This window comes from Macrobrachium rosenbergii, chromosome 12, assembly GCF_040412425.1.
Source record: "Macrobrachium rosenbergii isolate ZJJX-2024 chromosome 12, ASM4041242v1, whole genome shotgun sequence".
Taxonomy (NCBI): domain Eukaryota; kingdom Metazoa; phylum Arthropoda; class Malacostraca; order Decapoda; family Palaemonidae; genus Macrobrachium; species Macrobrachium rosenbergii.
The window spans coordinates 115,206,781-115,223,633 of record NC_089752.1 but is presented as its reverse complement, the minus strand read 5'-3'; the positions used below and the strand labels follow the sequence as shown (position 1 = coordinate 115,223,633).

The window sequence follows — 16,853 nt, the reverse complement described above, 5'->3', positions numbered from 1 at the left end:
CAGTATGTTTTGTCTAGTGCAAAGTTTTGCACTCCAGCTGTCAGTCTTCTGTTGCCTTTTCATTTGCCCCAGATTAATGGCCAAGACTCAATCTAATGGTAGATGTGGCTTGCCTGAGGGCTGACTTTCTATGCTTCACTGGAGAGATAAGATTCTTCTTATCTCTCGAGTGAGAGTCATCAGGCTGTATCGTCAGTGGACCCAGTCTTTCTGACCTTCTCCTCCTTGTCTATTTCATCTCACATGTTACAAGAATCTTCTGGTTTTGAAAAATCTGATTTCATATTGGCTTTGGAGGGTTATTTTATAACCTTGTTTGGATGTTCTGAAGGAGAACCTTGCACAGCTCAAGATCCAGGCACATCAGGTACAATCCCTTTTAAGATCAAGGTAACTGTGGGGGCTTTGTATTTAATGTGGGTCACTTTTGGAGTAGGAATAGAAAAGAATTTTAGAATTTCAGTAGGACTGTGGTGAGTACTTTTGTCTTCCTCTGCTCCCCAGTGAGTATGTCTGATGTGGTTGTGATGTGGTTAAGATACATGTCTGTTAATAAAGTGTTGTACTTTATCTAAATGGACATTGTCCCTTTAATTTACAGAGATATATTTATGGTGTATGCAAGAGTGTGTGTATATTTGTAAGTAAAATGGAAAAGTGTTTAGTGTTTTATCTCTTCTTGCCCCAAGTGATCCTTATTAAATACAATACCACTGCAACATAAGGTTTAAGCTCTTGGTTCTTCCTTTTATTTAATCTTGAGGTCTCTGCTATCCTCAGAGCAGGTACTTGGTAGTCTCAGAACTTTTTCACAAAATTTTATTTACATGATGTTACCTGTAACTTTCTTGAAACTTTAGTTGACCCGGAACTTTCTTGAAACTTTAGTTGCTAGAACCAATTGATGCAGCTGGTCATGTTTAACTAGTAGGATGGATATGTGCCAAACGTTATGACCTTCATTCTCATGAATCAGGAACACATGGAGATCATTGTTTTGTGGAGCACTTGCCTTTATGCCTCAGTGTGCTTGGTAAGTTTACTGTCTTTAGATTTTATGTATTCCATCAAATTTCGATCACTTTGTAGAACATCCATTGTTGTAACTTATACAACTATTGCTTTACCTCCAGACATTTGGAAGGTGGATGGACCTCTTCCTTTGATGATCTAATCTTCTCTTCCAAAGCTTTCGTGTCCTTGCCATCCATCTGAAACTGTGGTTCTGGCTATTTATGATTGATGACTTGGTAGAAAAATGTATCCTTATTTTAAAAATATTTTGCAATTAATATTGCTTAGCATATGAGATTATAAAGAGTTATATTCATTACAGGTGTACCCCAAATTATCTCAAACTTATTATGTACTTCTGGAGTGCTTAGCGCAAGATCACATGAATTTCTTGTCAACACTAGAACCTAATGTCTTTCTCTACGTGCTGTCGTCCATATCTGAAGGACTTTCAGCTATTGGTAAGTACCTTGTTGGCTCGTATTTTTTTTTTTTTGTTTCATTATTAGTTATGACTCTCCAAATGCTAGTGCCTACTGTATGTCCAATATTAGCTTTGGCATGTGATTAGTCATAATTAAGAGCTTAGACGATTTCTCAGCTTTATCCATTGTGAAATATGACTGTACTGAGTATGTTATAGTTTTTATACTATTAATGTTAGTTGAGTGACAAAAGTAAACATGGCATTTGTTTTAGGTTTGTGAAGTTAGTTGATGTTTGATGTACCTAAACACATTCAGATATACTAATCTTGATACAGTAAACATACATTTTATACTAAAGTTATTCTGTAAGTTATTTTGATTTTGAAATAGCTTATGTGAATATTTATGGTAAAATGTTTATACATGGTACATAGAGATCAGCAGGCAACTGTCAAGTAATGTGATTTTTTCGTATGGTAAAGTTTGGGTGATTGTACATAAAACAGCATATAATGGCAGTGCCGAGCTTTTTAGCCTGAAATTATTGTTTAGAAACATGGGGCTCTTTTTAAAGGGTTTTACATTCAAGTTGTTATATTTTCTAGAAGCTAAAGAAAATTTTAGCCTATGAATTTTAATACCCATGATACAGTACAGTATGATTGTCAATAGATTATTGATTACTGATATCTTAATAGCATAGTTTCTCCCTGTTAATTTTTCTCTTTTATGGGAGTAGAACAGTATTTCTTTATTCAAGTTGTAGATTGTTATTTGGAAATAGAGAAGAAGGCCAAAGATGTTGAGATAATGGGAACCTGGTAAGTGTTCCTCATAAGTTGTATATTGACTACTTACAGTAAGATGATATTACAGCCTGTCTTTTGCTTACATGTTCTAGCAAATCTGTTGCTGATTAGAATTACCATAAATGGAAAGAAGCATTGGTAGCGATATGCTTTAACATTCCAAAGTTCCCACTCCTCCTTTTCAGTTTTTTCATGTTTGATTTGAACCATTTGAAGATAAAGTAAATTACAAACTAGGAAGACTAAAAGGCTTATTGTATTTATTTAAATAAAACAACCGAATGATCTAATCTTAGTGGCGATCTCCGTGACCACCCTTGTACTTTTTCCTCTGCCCATCCCTTACTGAATTGTCAGTACTTGAGAAAGTTACTCTCTTCCAATTCTTCAGTTTTCTACATTGTTATTAATTGAAGTAAAATATCAGGAAAGTTGAAGGTTTCATAACCGTAAGAGTTATTCCCATAGTCCCTATATGTGGGTTTATATGATCTTTAATACTGTGCTGATATTAATAAACTCATGCGTTGTAGGTCTGTATTGTAGATACTTGTAGTTAAATAGTTTTTGAGGGAAAAAAACTGTAATTAAAAACTTAATTGTAAGGAATTCAGACTAAGAAATACAACCTAAAGATGATATTCAAATTGTGCTAAGTGTATGCACAAAATGCTAATATGAAATTTATGACAAAGTAATTTCTTTAATTATATTCAGTAGATTTGAAGTGTTTGTCAACATCTGAGGAAGTCATAGTGCACAAGTAGTAATCTAGAAGGATTGAATATCTGAATGAGTTTGTGTATCATAGCATATGCTGAAAACTGTACATAAAAGGGCAACCACAAACAAGTTGGCTGGATGAGTTTCATCTTAGCGTATTACCTCAGGTTAGATGGACATCAGAGTATTACCTCAGGTTAGATGAACATCAACTTCTTGTCAGATACACTTTAGAACCAAGTACAGCATTTATTAATGTTACTGAAAATAACCAGACATCCATATAGAATAATCTTAGTCACTAACTTGCAAAATACCAGGTTCATTTGTGGAATAAAATAGAGGGACAAAAAAAAATTATTTTTACTTACGAAAGTCAAGTTAGTATAACTAGGGCAAAGGCCCTGCACTTAGTTGTGGAGTGATAGCTACTGGAGCCCTTGCACCAAAGTACTGGGTAATCCCTGCCAGAGAATCAAGACTGGCTGGGAGTGGTCCTCACTGGATGCTTTGCCGTTAGGCTCGGGGTGTTCCAACAGGAGAACTTGTACCAAGGCATGGGCTAGTCCCTGCTGGAGGCCTTACACAAAGATTGGGTTTAGTTACTGCTGAAATCCCCTTGTTAAGGCTGGAGTTGGGTAGATTTGGAGGCAGAGCTTGGTGCAAGCATTATAACCTTTTTGTAAACTGGGCACTTTGAGTTCATACCACCAAGCATATTGTATTCCAAATTTCTGCATTATAAAGAATAAAGACACTAGTGTAAAGAATAAAGACCCTAGTATTGTAAAGTGTGACAGTGTGCCTCAGCAGCACATGTATGCTGATGTTTCACAAAGTGAGTGACACGTTCTATACTATTTTTAGGGTAAGGAAATGAATGCACCAGGGGAAGTTCCATGTTGAAATAGAGCTTAAGATGGCCTAATAAGACATCTTTTAGTGGTCTAGAATCATAATTACTTTCATTGGTAAAAAGGAAACCGAGTAATCATGGCTAAAGGGTAAATATTCTAGGTACCTGCTGACAGCAGACAGGAAGTGGATCAAATTGTGGAGTAAATGTAAGGTACAAGATTGTCTGAATTAAATTATTTCATTGTCAGAGATCATCCCTGTACCCTAGTTATATCGCCACTTACTTGGGGCGACCAGTGTACCGTACTTTCTTTTTCAGCTTTCTGTTCACGAGTCATGTCATTCCTTTAAATTGAATATGTAATTTCTCTTTGGTCTTCTCACATTTCAACATGGGAGGTTTGCAAAGTGAGTTGTACCCCCTTTTTTTTTTTTAGCCTTTATCAAGGTTTGTTTGTTTGCACCACTACACAGCTCAGATTGCCATGGAGGCGTACAAAGTTTTGAGATTTGCTCTTTTTATTAGCCTTGACCAAGGTTTGTGGTTTGCACCAATACACAGCTAAGATTGCCTTGGAGGTTTGCAAAGTGAGTTTTGCTCTTTTATTAGCCTTTATCAAGGTTTGCTGGTTTGCACCACTACACAGCTCATATTGTTTTAAGTTTCATGCCGCTGTTTCAAGTGCTCATTCTGCATGTTTTTCCTTGTTTGTGTACATATTTTTTATTGTGATTGTATACTTCCCCTTGAGTGTGCTGGTGTGGCATTATGTAGAAAATCTTGGGTTTCATTTATGTTAACTGTGGATGAAGACCCACAATTGCAGTCTCCTATAGGTATGGGGTCTAGTTATGTTTTCCTCAACAAACTTGTCGAGCTTGGACGTGACTTTATAAGTGTCTTGCATTTTGTGCTGCAGTTGGCAAATCTTGAATCTTCATTGTCCTGCCATACCACAGCTGCTGCTGTCAAGTCTGGGGGTCTGTTCTTGTTGGGCTTCTTCATCTGTTAGGTGCCTCCTGTTAAGGGGGAAACTCAGAGTGGGAGATGTTAATTATCTCTGATCTAACTCTGTCTTGCCTTCTCCACTGACAAAGTTCTTCTTCCACTGATGTCTACTTCTGATGATGATCTCCTTGTTGCCCACAATGGAGGTCACCTGGTTTACTCATTAATTGCTACATCCACTTCCACCTTCAGTTCTCAGACTTTTCATTAATCATCCTGCTGTTCCATTCACTCCTTCCCTTGACCTAGGACCAGTTTTTCATTGTAGTTGATCTGTCCATGGATGAGTTGATTATGGAATCAAGATCTTCCACATGAAAATTGCTGTACCACATTGCTGCCTTTGTAGGTTCCTCCGGCAATGAAGTAGTTTGAATAAACAGATATTTTTATAATCATCATTCATCATTCCCAGTTAGAGCAAAGTGTCTTAATAAATATGAAGGACATATTTCCTCCAGAACTAAAACTGCCTCCATGGGCTACCTGTAAGGAGGTGAACTTGTATGCATTTGCACTTTTTGTCCAGAAAATATTTATGTACTCCTGAACATCGTAAACAGCACATAGAACATGTAAGATTCAAGGATCCACACTTTGCACCCTTATATTGACGGTTCCAACACTCTAACAGACGTAAGATTTGCTGTCATTTCATGTGATAAACTAGTAATTTCTCTGTCAAAACAATTCTTGTTTTCACAGTAGAACTTTGAGCAGTGAACTCAGCCCTTGATAATATTTAAAATGTCTTACCACTGAAATTTCTTATTCAGTGACTCAAAATGTAGAGCTGTAGAAGCCCTTCAGAACTATTGTCCTTAAGAAATCTATTGTGCAGAGGAATTGAGTTTACATTCTACAAATTTTCTGAAGTTTGTGTAAATGATGAGGTGTGTGGCATCCATGCTCATGTAAGCTTTAGGGAAATCAGGGTGCTTATGAAGCTGCCAAAACTGCAATTACTTTGACCAGACCAAACAAAACCAACCCCATCAGTGCTTAGTTAACATCTCTAAAACCTGTCATCATATATGAATGGCAGACTTATGGAATAATGAACTTGGTAACAAAAAATTCTTGATTAAATTATGACACGTTAAGTAATGGATTGCCCACGTGACCCAATCCCTATATTCAGAGAATGCATGTCAACACTAACAGTAATAAATGTTATGTGTGAATGTCCAAGCTTCAGCCAAAAGCAAATTAGTTTTGAAAATATATCTGTTGAGGGCATTTTGTCAGAATTGTCATCATTTTAACGAATTATCAAATTATAAGATATAAATTTTGTTATTAAGACAGCTCCTTTAGGCAAACCCTCTGTATAAACTCGTAGAATAATAATAAGGATAATAATAATAATGATAGTGATGATGCTTCGTGTTGCTTCATTGATTTAACATCGACCATATCTACCCTGTGTTGACGCCTCTGAACAAAACCATTATCCAAGTCTCGCTCTCATGTATGTGATGGGGGCCACCTGGGCTGTTCCCATATACATGTCCACCCTCATGTACCCAACTAGCCTTGGGTATTCTGCTACTTCTCTGTGTATTCGTTTGCCTTGTGTACTTGGCTGGTCCTTTACCCGGTGTTGGCATTCCCAACTTCTGTAGACCCATCCATTCCCATGTACACAGTGGGTATTGGACAGCTTCTTTGTACTCTACTGTCTCCTCATCTGCTCCATTTTACTCATCTGATGTTACTTACTCAGCTGCCACCTTGACTGCTCTGGTGCCCTTGCCCATGGCCTCTACAGTCCATATGATAGCAGTACCAGGAAAATGTGCTGCTTCACTCTTGATCACAAGTTGTTGTTTACAAGATTCCCATCTGCCATTTGGTCTGCTCCTGATGATTCTGTAAGGCCTCCTATGCTTAAGAGTGTCATGAATCTCTGTAGATGGGTGTCTATTTGATCTAGTTGGTTCATATCCCTATCAGACTCATGTGCAGTTACCCTTGAATGCCCATAGTATTGCCTTTATCATTCTAGGAAGTGAAGCTGTCCCAAGCACCATTCTGTGTTTTTGGGGTTCCCAGTGCCCTTCTTGAAGATGGTTTGCCTTTGGTGGAGGCTCATTGTATCATTCTCTGAGGCATGCTTTGGTTCTTCACATCTGGTGACTGTGCTGATTTGTAAGTTGTGAGAGCTCAGCACCACCTCTGCCTTTATAATGCTAGATAATCTCCTGTTAATCTATCAGTAAACTCAGCAAACTCCATTTATGCCAGGGATGCTGTAATTACCTTGGGTGCTTCATCCCTTTGTCCTCGTCTACCCAATTTGCTTCCTAGCCTGAGTTGCCTCATGGTCAAGAGACTCTTTGGTCAGCACCAGAGTTCTTCCATGCTGTAGTACTCTTGTCTTTGTATTTATCTCAGAGAAGTCATTCTGACTCTCTACAGCAGCGTGAATTCATACTCCCTACAGCAGTGCCACTTTGTCTTTCAACTGCACAACTCAGTTCACCCTTTTTGTCTCATGGTTGATATCAGTCCTAGTACAAGTTGGCAGGTAGATATGGCCGGAGATGATGAAGCTCTGCCATCTCGTGTCTTCAGGCATTTTGGACCCCCTGGGAGTTTGTGGATCCATGGATCCTCAGGTCTTGGATGTTCTTTGTGATGGCTGCATCACTTAGTTCCTTGACCTGAGTCCTTCATCTTCTTCAAATCCTGCCCCTCCAATCCAGCAAAAATGCAGGTGCTTGATGATGAGGTGATTTACAGTAGCTGGGTTTAAATAGTCAGCTCTTCCTTGTGCTAAGATTGAAGTCTAAAATTGAATACCAGGTGGGTGGTTGTGTTGTGGTCATGAATGACCACAGACATAGCATACCTGAGAAAATAATCTTGGAAGGGCAAGGTCAGAATTTCTTTGCCTTCTGCCAATAGAAATATCACGAGAAATCCAGTAAGGATACAAAAAGAAAAGAAAAAACCATGAAATACAGGGAAAAATGAGTAATTAGTGTGATGCATTGATGAGAAGACTCCAACCAAAAGCAAAAGATGCAGAAAGCAAAAATTTACTGAACCTTCATTATCCCGCTTAAATATTCTAATGTGAAAAAGTACACAAGAATGAAATGATTGAAACAGCACGACAACTAAAAAGAATTAAAGTGCAGATCCTGAGAGCCCCATAGAAGAATGGGAATTGTTAGGTAGTGGACAGTAGGCTGTGAGCTGGACGTGGACAGTGGAGCTTTACTTTTTTCAACCTAATAAACATCCTTCAAACATGAAATATGAGTACACATGTGAATAAGTTATTTGCCTTGACTGTCGTATCATGATAATAATAATGATAATAATAATAATAATAATAATAGTATGATAATAGTAATATAATAATTAATAATAATACATTTATATCCAGATGGATTTGTTAAATTGTGAGTATAAAAGAATGCACTTAAGATTTTTTAATGTGATAATTTTATATGTAAAATGCAAGAGTTTTATGAATTTGTAGTGGCTTGTACTTCACTTAGGCTTAGTGATCACATAACTTTATGTGATGTCTTCATTTCTTCACAGTTGAGATTTCCAAATTTTATGCCCTTGTTTTGGAGAGAGTAGGCTTTTTCTCTTACTAACCAGTGACAAAGATGGTAAATAACATCAGTAAATTTATCCTTTAATGGTAAATTTACTTAGCTTTTGTTTTGACACCAGTTTAGCATTCATTTAAAAAGCAATCTTGCATTTTGTATACCACATGCAGTAGTTGTGTTTTTGAGTATCCTGGTTGGTATCAATTAAGGTGAATTGGTGTCTTTTTCTCAAAGATTTACAAACTTTTTTGATGAAATGGGTTCAAAGTAGACTTTGAGAAGTGGAGTTGGGGGGGGACAAATAGGACTTTGTTTTTCCAGAGTACAGTACTTTTTTTGAGTGAGAAGATCCATCTTTTTGTGTTCTTGTTTGTGCAGTAATAAATTTTTTTTCATTCAAGTAATAGAACAACCAGCAGAAGAGGTAGCATCTTTAGGTTGAAGCCTGGGTCAGTTGATTAAGGGATAGCCACCAAGTGTAGACATTTAGGGACATAATTCATTTTCATTTGCCTATTATTGTTTGTCTAAAAGGAGGTGTAATCTGATAGTTTTAGACCTTTCAGGGTAAAAAGACTTTTTTTTTTTTTTGTAAACATTCCTTCAGATTTATTTCTTAACAAATTCTTGCTTCCATGGCAAAATTTTTTTTTTTTTTTTTAACGTTAAACATGGAAAGTGGATAATTAATCCATGGTCAGAATTTAGTGGCAGATTTATAATGGCACCTTATCAAAGTTTAATTGTGGTAATTTTTCCTAATACAAATATTTTCCTTCAACAAATGCTGTATATCCTTCAGGTCAAGCAACGTCTTGACATTTTTAGTTTGACTCTCTCTCTCTCTCTCTCTCTCTCTCTCTCTCTCTCTCTCTCTCTCTCTCTCTCTCTCTCTCTCTCTCTCTCTCTCTCTCTCTCTCTCTCTCTCTCTCTCTCTCTCTCTCTCTCTCTCTCTCTCTCTCTCTCTCTCTCTCTCTCTCTCTCTCTCTCTCTGTTAGGACAATAGAATTCCAGATTCACAAACTGAACTTCCTATTACAGTATGTTGATTTTTTGATTTTTGAAACATTGTGATTTTTGCTTAAGTTAACTTTGCAAATTTAGCATGCACTGAATATGTGAAAGATTAGGTGAAAAAGTTTTATTCATAGAAACATTGTCTGTTTCGGCCAGACTCTACTGTTGCAGGGAAAGCTCCACCCACCATTCAGTATTTGAATCCATCTGCTGAACGTAAGTTAGATTATAGTAATGAGTAATGGTTGCAGACACATTTAAGCATTGCCTTTAGAATTTCTTCGCCTTGTTATGGACATTATCAGATATGGTGGGCTTTCCTCTTGAAAAATGCTGTAGTGGGTTGCTGTATTGGTAATATAATTTTTGTAACATAGTACTAATTACTTTCTGATGTGAATATTTGTTGAAGGTTATTGGTTTTAGTGTAGAGTTGGCAAGTCGTAGGTTGATCTCATAGTGTTCAGAATAAGCTTAACGGTAGTTTTATATTGACACTTGGGAGGAGAACGTGCAATATTTGAGGATAATTTGTAGATGTATGGAAATGCTTACTATAGTTGAAATTGGGTTGGTTGGATATTAGTGGTTCTGACATTCTGAATTCAGATTTGCTCTTTTTTAAAGTTGCTGTATTGACAAGTAACTTGTAAGTGAACAGTTTCTCAAAATTTGTAGATAATTCAAAGAAATGGAATTCATGCAAGCATTTTTTACAATAAGTTGCTAATTTTCTTAGAAAACATTTGAGATACAAATCCTGATTTTCATGTAGTTAGTTTCTTTTGCTAGAAAAAGTAAACCTTGTGAACCAAACAACTGTTGGAGTTCTAGAAGTTATTCCTGAATCACACACACACACACACACACACACACACACACACACACACACACACACAAACACATGCACACACTAAATACCAGGTATTACATTAAAGTAAATAAAAAGGAACAAAAATGAATGTACAATGCTAAGTAGTTCTCTATGAGTAGCACAAAACAAAAACATGGAAAAACACTATGTTGGTCCTGGGAAGCAAAGTGCTACAGAGACAGAGCAGTGAGAGAGGCATCCCCTTCTAGCCCAGTGCTGTGTAGTCAGCTGGCACAAGTGCGGTGGGGTTTTTGCCTTCACATCTCTCAAGTTGGTGCATCTGGGCCCATTTTGCACAGAATAAGTCTTGTTTGTAATGAGAGAGAGAGAGAGAGAGAGAGAGAGAGAGAGAGAGTGTGTCTCTGTCATCTACTGTGTTGATGTGTGGGTTTCAGCACTGTTGACACTGCTGTCGAATAATATTTGGTGAAAGATGTCATAATTTCAGTAATAAAACTGTCAAAAATACGTCGTCATAGCACCTCAGTTTCATATACACTTTACGGAGTTGGCTTTCAGATAAGTAATAAAGACTATAAATTATAGCCTGTACTTTGATATTTTTTAGATATCTTGAAGCAAACAGCAATTTTACATGACTCCTAATCACAACTAACATATACTTTATTTTTATTATTATTCAGAAGATTGGACCCTATTCATATCGAGCAGTTCTGCAAGGCCACTGGCTTGAAATTCAAGCTTTCAAAGAATATGGTGTTCATAAGTAAGAAGTAAATACGGTAAAAATCTCTCTCCCTCTCTCTAAAAAGATTTTTCCTGCATAAATAGTTTTATGTTAGTTTTATGTTTTGTCCAAGTTTTTTCTGCCTTTAACTCTATATTTCAATGAAATTAATTGCTAACATGAGAACACAATTTTATTCCTAATATTCCCTTCTGAAAATAGGGGGTTCCTATATGTCCAAGGGTCTTTTATGCCAACAATTATATCATTCAAAATATATGAATTGCTTTTGTTCTTAATTTTTATTGCATCATAGGCTGAATGTGGTTGTGAATAGGATAGGACAAGTAAATTGCAGATTTACGCCCAAATTTTGGGGTGGCCTGTTACAGCCTAAGCATAGGAATGCTCCTTTAACCTCGTATGACTTTCTACACTCCCTCTGGACCTAGTAGTGTGGTTGAGAGAGAAAGATTGCTGCACAGTACTTAGTCAAGTTGAAGGTAGCCAGATACATGGCTACATCTTTTTAGCCATCCTGTGTGCTTTAGGAGACTTTCTTCAAGAAGCATTTAGTTCCCGTAGTTTATATGTAGCAGGGTTTCAGCCATACAACTTCTTATTTCTAGGCCTGGGGTTCCTTCATAATTTTCAATAAAAGGGCTTGAAATCAGATCCTGGGTTCCAGTCAGCTACTCTTAGAGGTTTTCTCTCCCACCTAAATTGCAGTTCAAGTGTATATATTTAAATTATTTTTCTCTGCTATGACTAGATCGAAAAAATGAACCATGACATTATGAATGCTACAACAGCTGTAGTCTTGTCATGAAAAATTACCATCCTATTGTTTGCATGAGGGAGGAAGAATCTGTGTGTGTGTGTGTGTATGTGCATGTGCACGTATGTGTGGGTCACTGCCAGATTTGTCCTTTTAACTGCTGAATCAAGGATGAACCCAAGCAGAAAATTTCCACAACTTATGTCATTTGATATGCTTGCACCAGAGGCTCCGCAGCAGCACATAATCACTTTATTTATGGTTCCACTCACACGAATGCAATCTTTTACATCTTGGGTACTCACACCCATAATATAGTGTTGGGCCACCCCGCTCTCATCCATTGCACACCAGTGTTTATGGGAACTGTGTACAGTTGGTAGCTTTGATTGTCTTGGGCACTGGTTTTGGTACAAAAAGATACACTCACGTAACCTATAAGAACAGTGCAGTATCTTGAAAATAATTGTACTAACCATTTGGTAGGTGATTGAACAGGGAAAAACAGAAGTTTCATGCACAATTATGAATCTCATGGTAATCTCCATAGCAGGCCAAAATGGACAATTTACACAATTTTTAAAAATTTTGGATTGTTTTGGTTCTTTTTAATTATTTCTGTGTAAAATGTGTAGCATAATGGATTTATGCTATTTGCTGCTAATAACGAGTAAGTTATATGGCGTAATGCAGTGCACTGTAGCTTTTTTTTTTATTTATTTATTGCCATCGTGCAGATCTCGAGTTTTCTTATAATACTGTCACCTTCACCTTTTTTGTGGCTCCACCTGTCCTTTCTCCTGTCTGCCATCATGTGTTATGTTACCTGAAAATGTATAAAGTATGTTAATTAACCACTTCAATCCTTTCCCATTCCATGCTGAAATTCATTTCATCATTTTCTTGGTTTATATTTTTGGTCATTACCACTCTTCCAAATATTCAACTTCAACTTCCACCTTTTACAAACTTGAAAATCTCAGCAGCTTTCTTTGCACTTTCCCCACTAAACGCCATGTTGACAAACATCAGCCACTCCTTACAATATTCAAAGCTCTTTTTCATATCCCACAACTTTGCTCCTAGCTTTTGTTGCCTTTCATCCAACTTACTCTGTCCTTAAAACAAGTTTGGATACATAGCAAACTGTAACTTAGGCACCCACTTTTACATACAACCACACTCGCATCTACATATTTTATCACAAGGTTCATGTTCCACTTTGAAAACCTCTTTGTACTATCAACAAAATAATATTTATAGCATGCATCCTTGCCACCCCTTTGTCCTATTCTGTCAAGTCTTTTCTAAGTCCATGTCTGCCTATATTGCTTTTTTCCCTTGCAGTTGAACTTCTGCAACTCAGTGTAACAAACACGATGTATGTGTAAGCACACACAACCCTCTTTGTCTCTTCTTTGTCTACAGCTACACTTCTCTGTCCCCATAAGTCCTAAGGACTTATAAATGAGGAGTGTGCTGTCATTTACTAGAAATTGCAGAGTACAAATTAACATCAAGATTCTTTGCTCTATATTCAAGGCATGTAGAGCAACCTTTGGACACATGGTAGCCTACCAGGAGGCCAAAGCTTGAATACGGAAAGACTACATAGGATGGTACCTTTTGGCAAAAAGCATATGAAACCAAGCAACTTGGCTTGTACTTCACAGCACTATTTTGAAAGAGTTTAGAATGTGATCATACTTGCTTTTATTAATAATAGGGTTGATTTATTAAATTTCAGTAAGATCAATTTCAAGCACCTTTTGTTTTACAAGCTATGTCTTATTAATAATGTCAGTGTACTATTCAGAAAAAGATATGTAGCAGAACTTGAATAAGAGCTACAGGAGCTCCATTGTATGGGATATATACTGGCCTGAATTTGACATGAGTTCTGGTTATTGTGTGTTTAGTGTATCAACCTTTGGAGATAGCACTGTGCCTTTGTGCTAGTATCATCACAAACATATTTATGTCAGCTCTTTTATTTATGAGGTTTTAATGTTAAATGAGTTCTCTCTTTTGCCATTACAGTACTCCACTTGAACTCTTATCTAATATAGGTCCTTGTCCTGCTATCCATATTAGCTGCTTATTTGACCAACTATTCATTAATGTGTGTCCTCATGTCTCTGTATAACCCTTCCTTAATGTCATACCACATACTGCTTCTGTTACCTGATACACATTATCTTATTGTGGTTTCCACCTACCACTTGTTGATATTAATATATACTAGTTTTTTTATATTGCTTTATTATTTTGTATGGTTTGGATAGATATATTAAAGAATCTTGCCAAACAAGTTTCAGTTGGAAATAAGTATTAGGGGTTATTGTAAGTGGTATACAACAGTTGATAGGAGTGGTTTTACAATTACTTTGCTACAGTTTGGTAGAAATGTGCATTTTATCCCCACCATTCAAGTCAACCCATGGTTTTAGAGACTTTTTCTTTTATTCCTCAGTTTACATTTTTGAAGACTCTAAAGGTCTCTTTTGATATATTTACTGACACCTGTAACCTAGTTGTTCTTTGTCCGTCCTCTCTTGTTTCTTGATGTCATTTCAGATTGTCCTGGCATTCTTTCAGGTGTCAGGTGGACCATTCTTTTGTTCGTAAGAGGGTCACTGAGCTTTGTTTTTTTTATGTCAACTGCTATTGTAGGTTTATCAAATTAACTGCATAAAAGTGCGTAAGAAACAGAAATCTTTTGAGCAGTCCCTTTAGGAAAGATCAGTTGATGTCCAAAGATAGGAAATTTATAAAGATATGAATGGCATTTTACTGTAATCTGGCAGTGTATTGTAAGGGTACGAGGGCAATAAAACAGTAGTTTTTACAGAAACTCCAATTTCAACTGATGGTACTTCAGTCCAGGTCAGTGGGGAAGTGGACAGTGGGTAGGTTACAAAAATATTCTTATGGAATAAGAATGGAATGCTTACTTTGAAAGTATTAGAAATGATGGTGGTCATATGGTGAAATATGGCGGCCAGTCATTTTGTAAAAATGTGTCAGTCGTCAGTATAAAAAATTAACAGTCCTTGAATAAGTTTCTGGTCACTCATATCTTGTATTTGGAAAAGATCATTAATTTTATCCGTAAGGAAGTGGCTGATGTGTTTTTAGCAGACCATTATTTTAATTCCAAGAGATTTATTCATTTTCTGTTCTTATTTCGTGGATAAGTGGTTAACTCTTGATTTTGCAGGTTCCTTATTTCTTCAGTCATCAACCCAAAGACAGTGAGGGCATATTTATAGAAGTTGTATATTACACTTTCTCTTTGCTTTTGGAAATTCATCTTACCTTGAATATTTGTAGAAAATGGTATTAATGTGAATTCTCTTTTGCTGCAGATCCTGTTTATGGTAAGGCAGTGGCTGTGAGAGTGTTAAAAAGGTCTTTGTGTGTTACTTCATAGCATTGCTTTCTCTTAACAAGCTACTGACAATTTAAATTATTTTTTTGTTCTGTGTTCCTAAGTTGATCTTGACAGAACCATTTTGACATCATTATAAGTTGAGTTTTAATTTGAGGGAACCTATGCACAGTACTAGTTTCACAATACCAAGACAGGTTGTATTTAATAAATTAATTGGTCCGTAACCCTTTAAGGTTAAAAGATATTTTATCATATATTTTGATTTAGTTTGAAGTTTTTTCCTCGTGTTAATGCTGTTTAATTTGTACCTCCATTGATGCTACTTGATGTTGAAGTAATTCTCTACTTTTATGAGCTTTTGGATGCTGGAATCTCCAGAAAAAGAAATATGCAAAACAGAGATATGCCATGGTGTTGAGAAAATGATTCTACTTTTATGTTTATTCTTTTGCCCAGATTATATCTTAAATGAGTAAACACCACAAACACAAATTAGTAAATACCAAATACAGACACTTTTATATTTTTTATAGGGAGTTTACTGAATGACATATATAAATATTTTAACTTATGACCAATTGTATAATTTGGAAGTCACTTAACTTTGATAGGCTAAGAACATTTAAAAAATTCCAGCTCTGTTCGTTTGATTAGTGATGGGGTGTATTGACAAGGCAGCATTGTGTGCACGTAGATTAATACCTAATAAAACTATTTCTGTAGTATGTTTTTGACAGTATTAAAAAAATGCTCCTAAAATTGATGTGTGAACTATATAGTCACTCATGGAAGCATGTGTGGTTTTTTTGTATCTTACTAACAAGAGCTATTTGCATAATAGCATGTTCATGTTAAGTTTTGAATCATTGTGTATCTAGAGCCTGTTACTTTTTATTATCTTGAAGGGGATGTCATCCGAAGTTTTTGGAAAAGAAAGCACTTGTGACCTCCAGGCTGGTGAGGACTGACCCATAGAGGGGTGCTTACCCCCTTTCTTCACTTAATTTCTAGTCACATGAATTCAGATTTCAAGTGATAACAAAATCTTACCAGGAAGCTGTTTCATCCTTATATCATCATCATTTTCTTCTTCTTTATCTTCAGATTTTCCCATCTTTATATGGGGTCGCTGCTTGTTATTAGTCTTTTCCATCTTCTGCGATCATGCACCATTACCTCACTCACGTTCTTCTCCTGCATGTCCCTGTTAACTGTCTCTCTCCATCTCATTCTTGGTCTACCTCTCCTCCTTGTTCCAGGCACTTCCATATTCATGGTTCTTTTACATACAGAATCCTCCTCTCTTCTCATAATATGTCCAAACCATTGTAATCATCTCTGTTGCAGCTTCTTTGATATTTCTGTAACTTTCACCATCCCTCTTATGAAGTCATCCTTATATCATCATCATTATTATAAATAATGTTTTCACATCAGGATTTGCCTTTATGGGGTGTGATACCTGATAAGTTTTCTCCATTCTGTTCTGTGCTGTGCTCATTTTGTCCAAATTCCAATCTGGTCAGTCCTCATGCATGGTGGTTTTCCCCTGATCATCGCTACCTGACTTGTCCTGTCATTTACTTATTTACCACTGCTTAATTTCAAAGTTCCTCTCTTTTCCTCACAATATTTCCCAGCCAGTCTTGGACGCATCATTATTTTTCTCTACCCTTTGGACACCTT

At 36.5% G+C, this 16,853-nt stretch overlaps 1 protein-coding gene across 33 annotated transcripts in view; it reads left to right on the top strand.

Moving 5' to 3' along the window:
- Ranbp16 (Ran-binding protein 16) overlaps positions 1–16,853 on the top strand; it is a 106,121-nt gene that overhangs the window by 74,228 nt on the left and 15,040 nt on the right. For 19 of the 33 annotated variants that reach the window (XM_067112849.1, XM_067112850.1, XM_067112842.1 and 16 more), the window contains one exon: positions 1,337–1,475. In XM_067112849.1, coding sequence (XP_066968950.1) covers positions 1,337–1,475 — 139 coding nt within the window. Of the gene's footprint in view, positions 1–1,336; positions 1,476–9,589; positions 9,650–16,853 lie in introns of all 33 variants that reach the window. The other 14 variants (XM_067112834.1, XM_067112835.1, XM_067112832.1 and 11 more) reach the window with 1 other exon arrangement.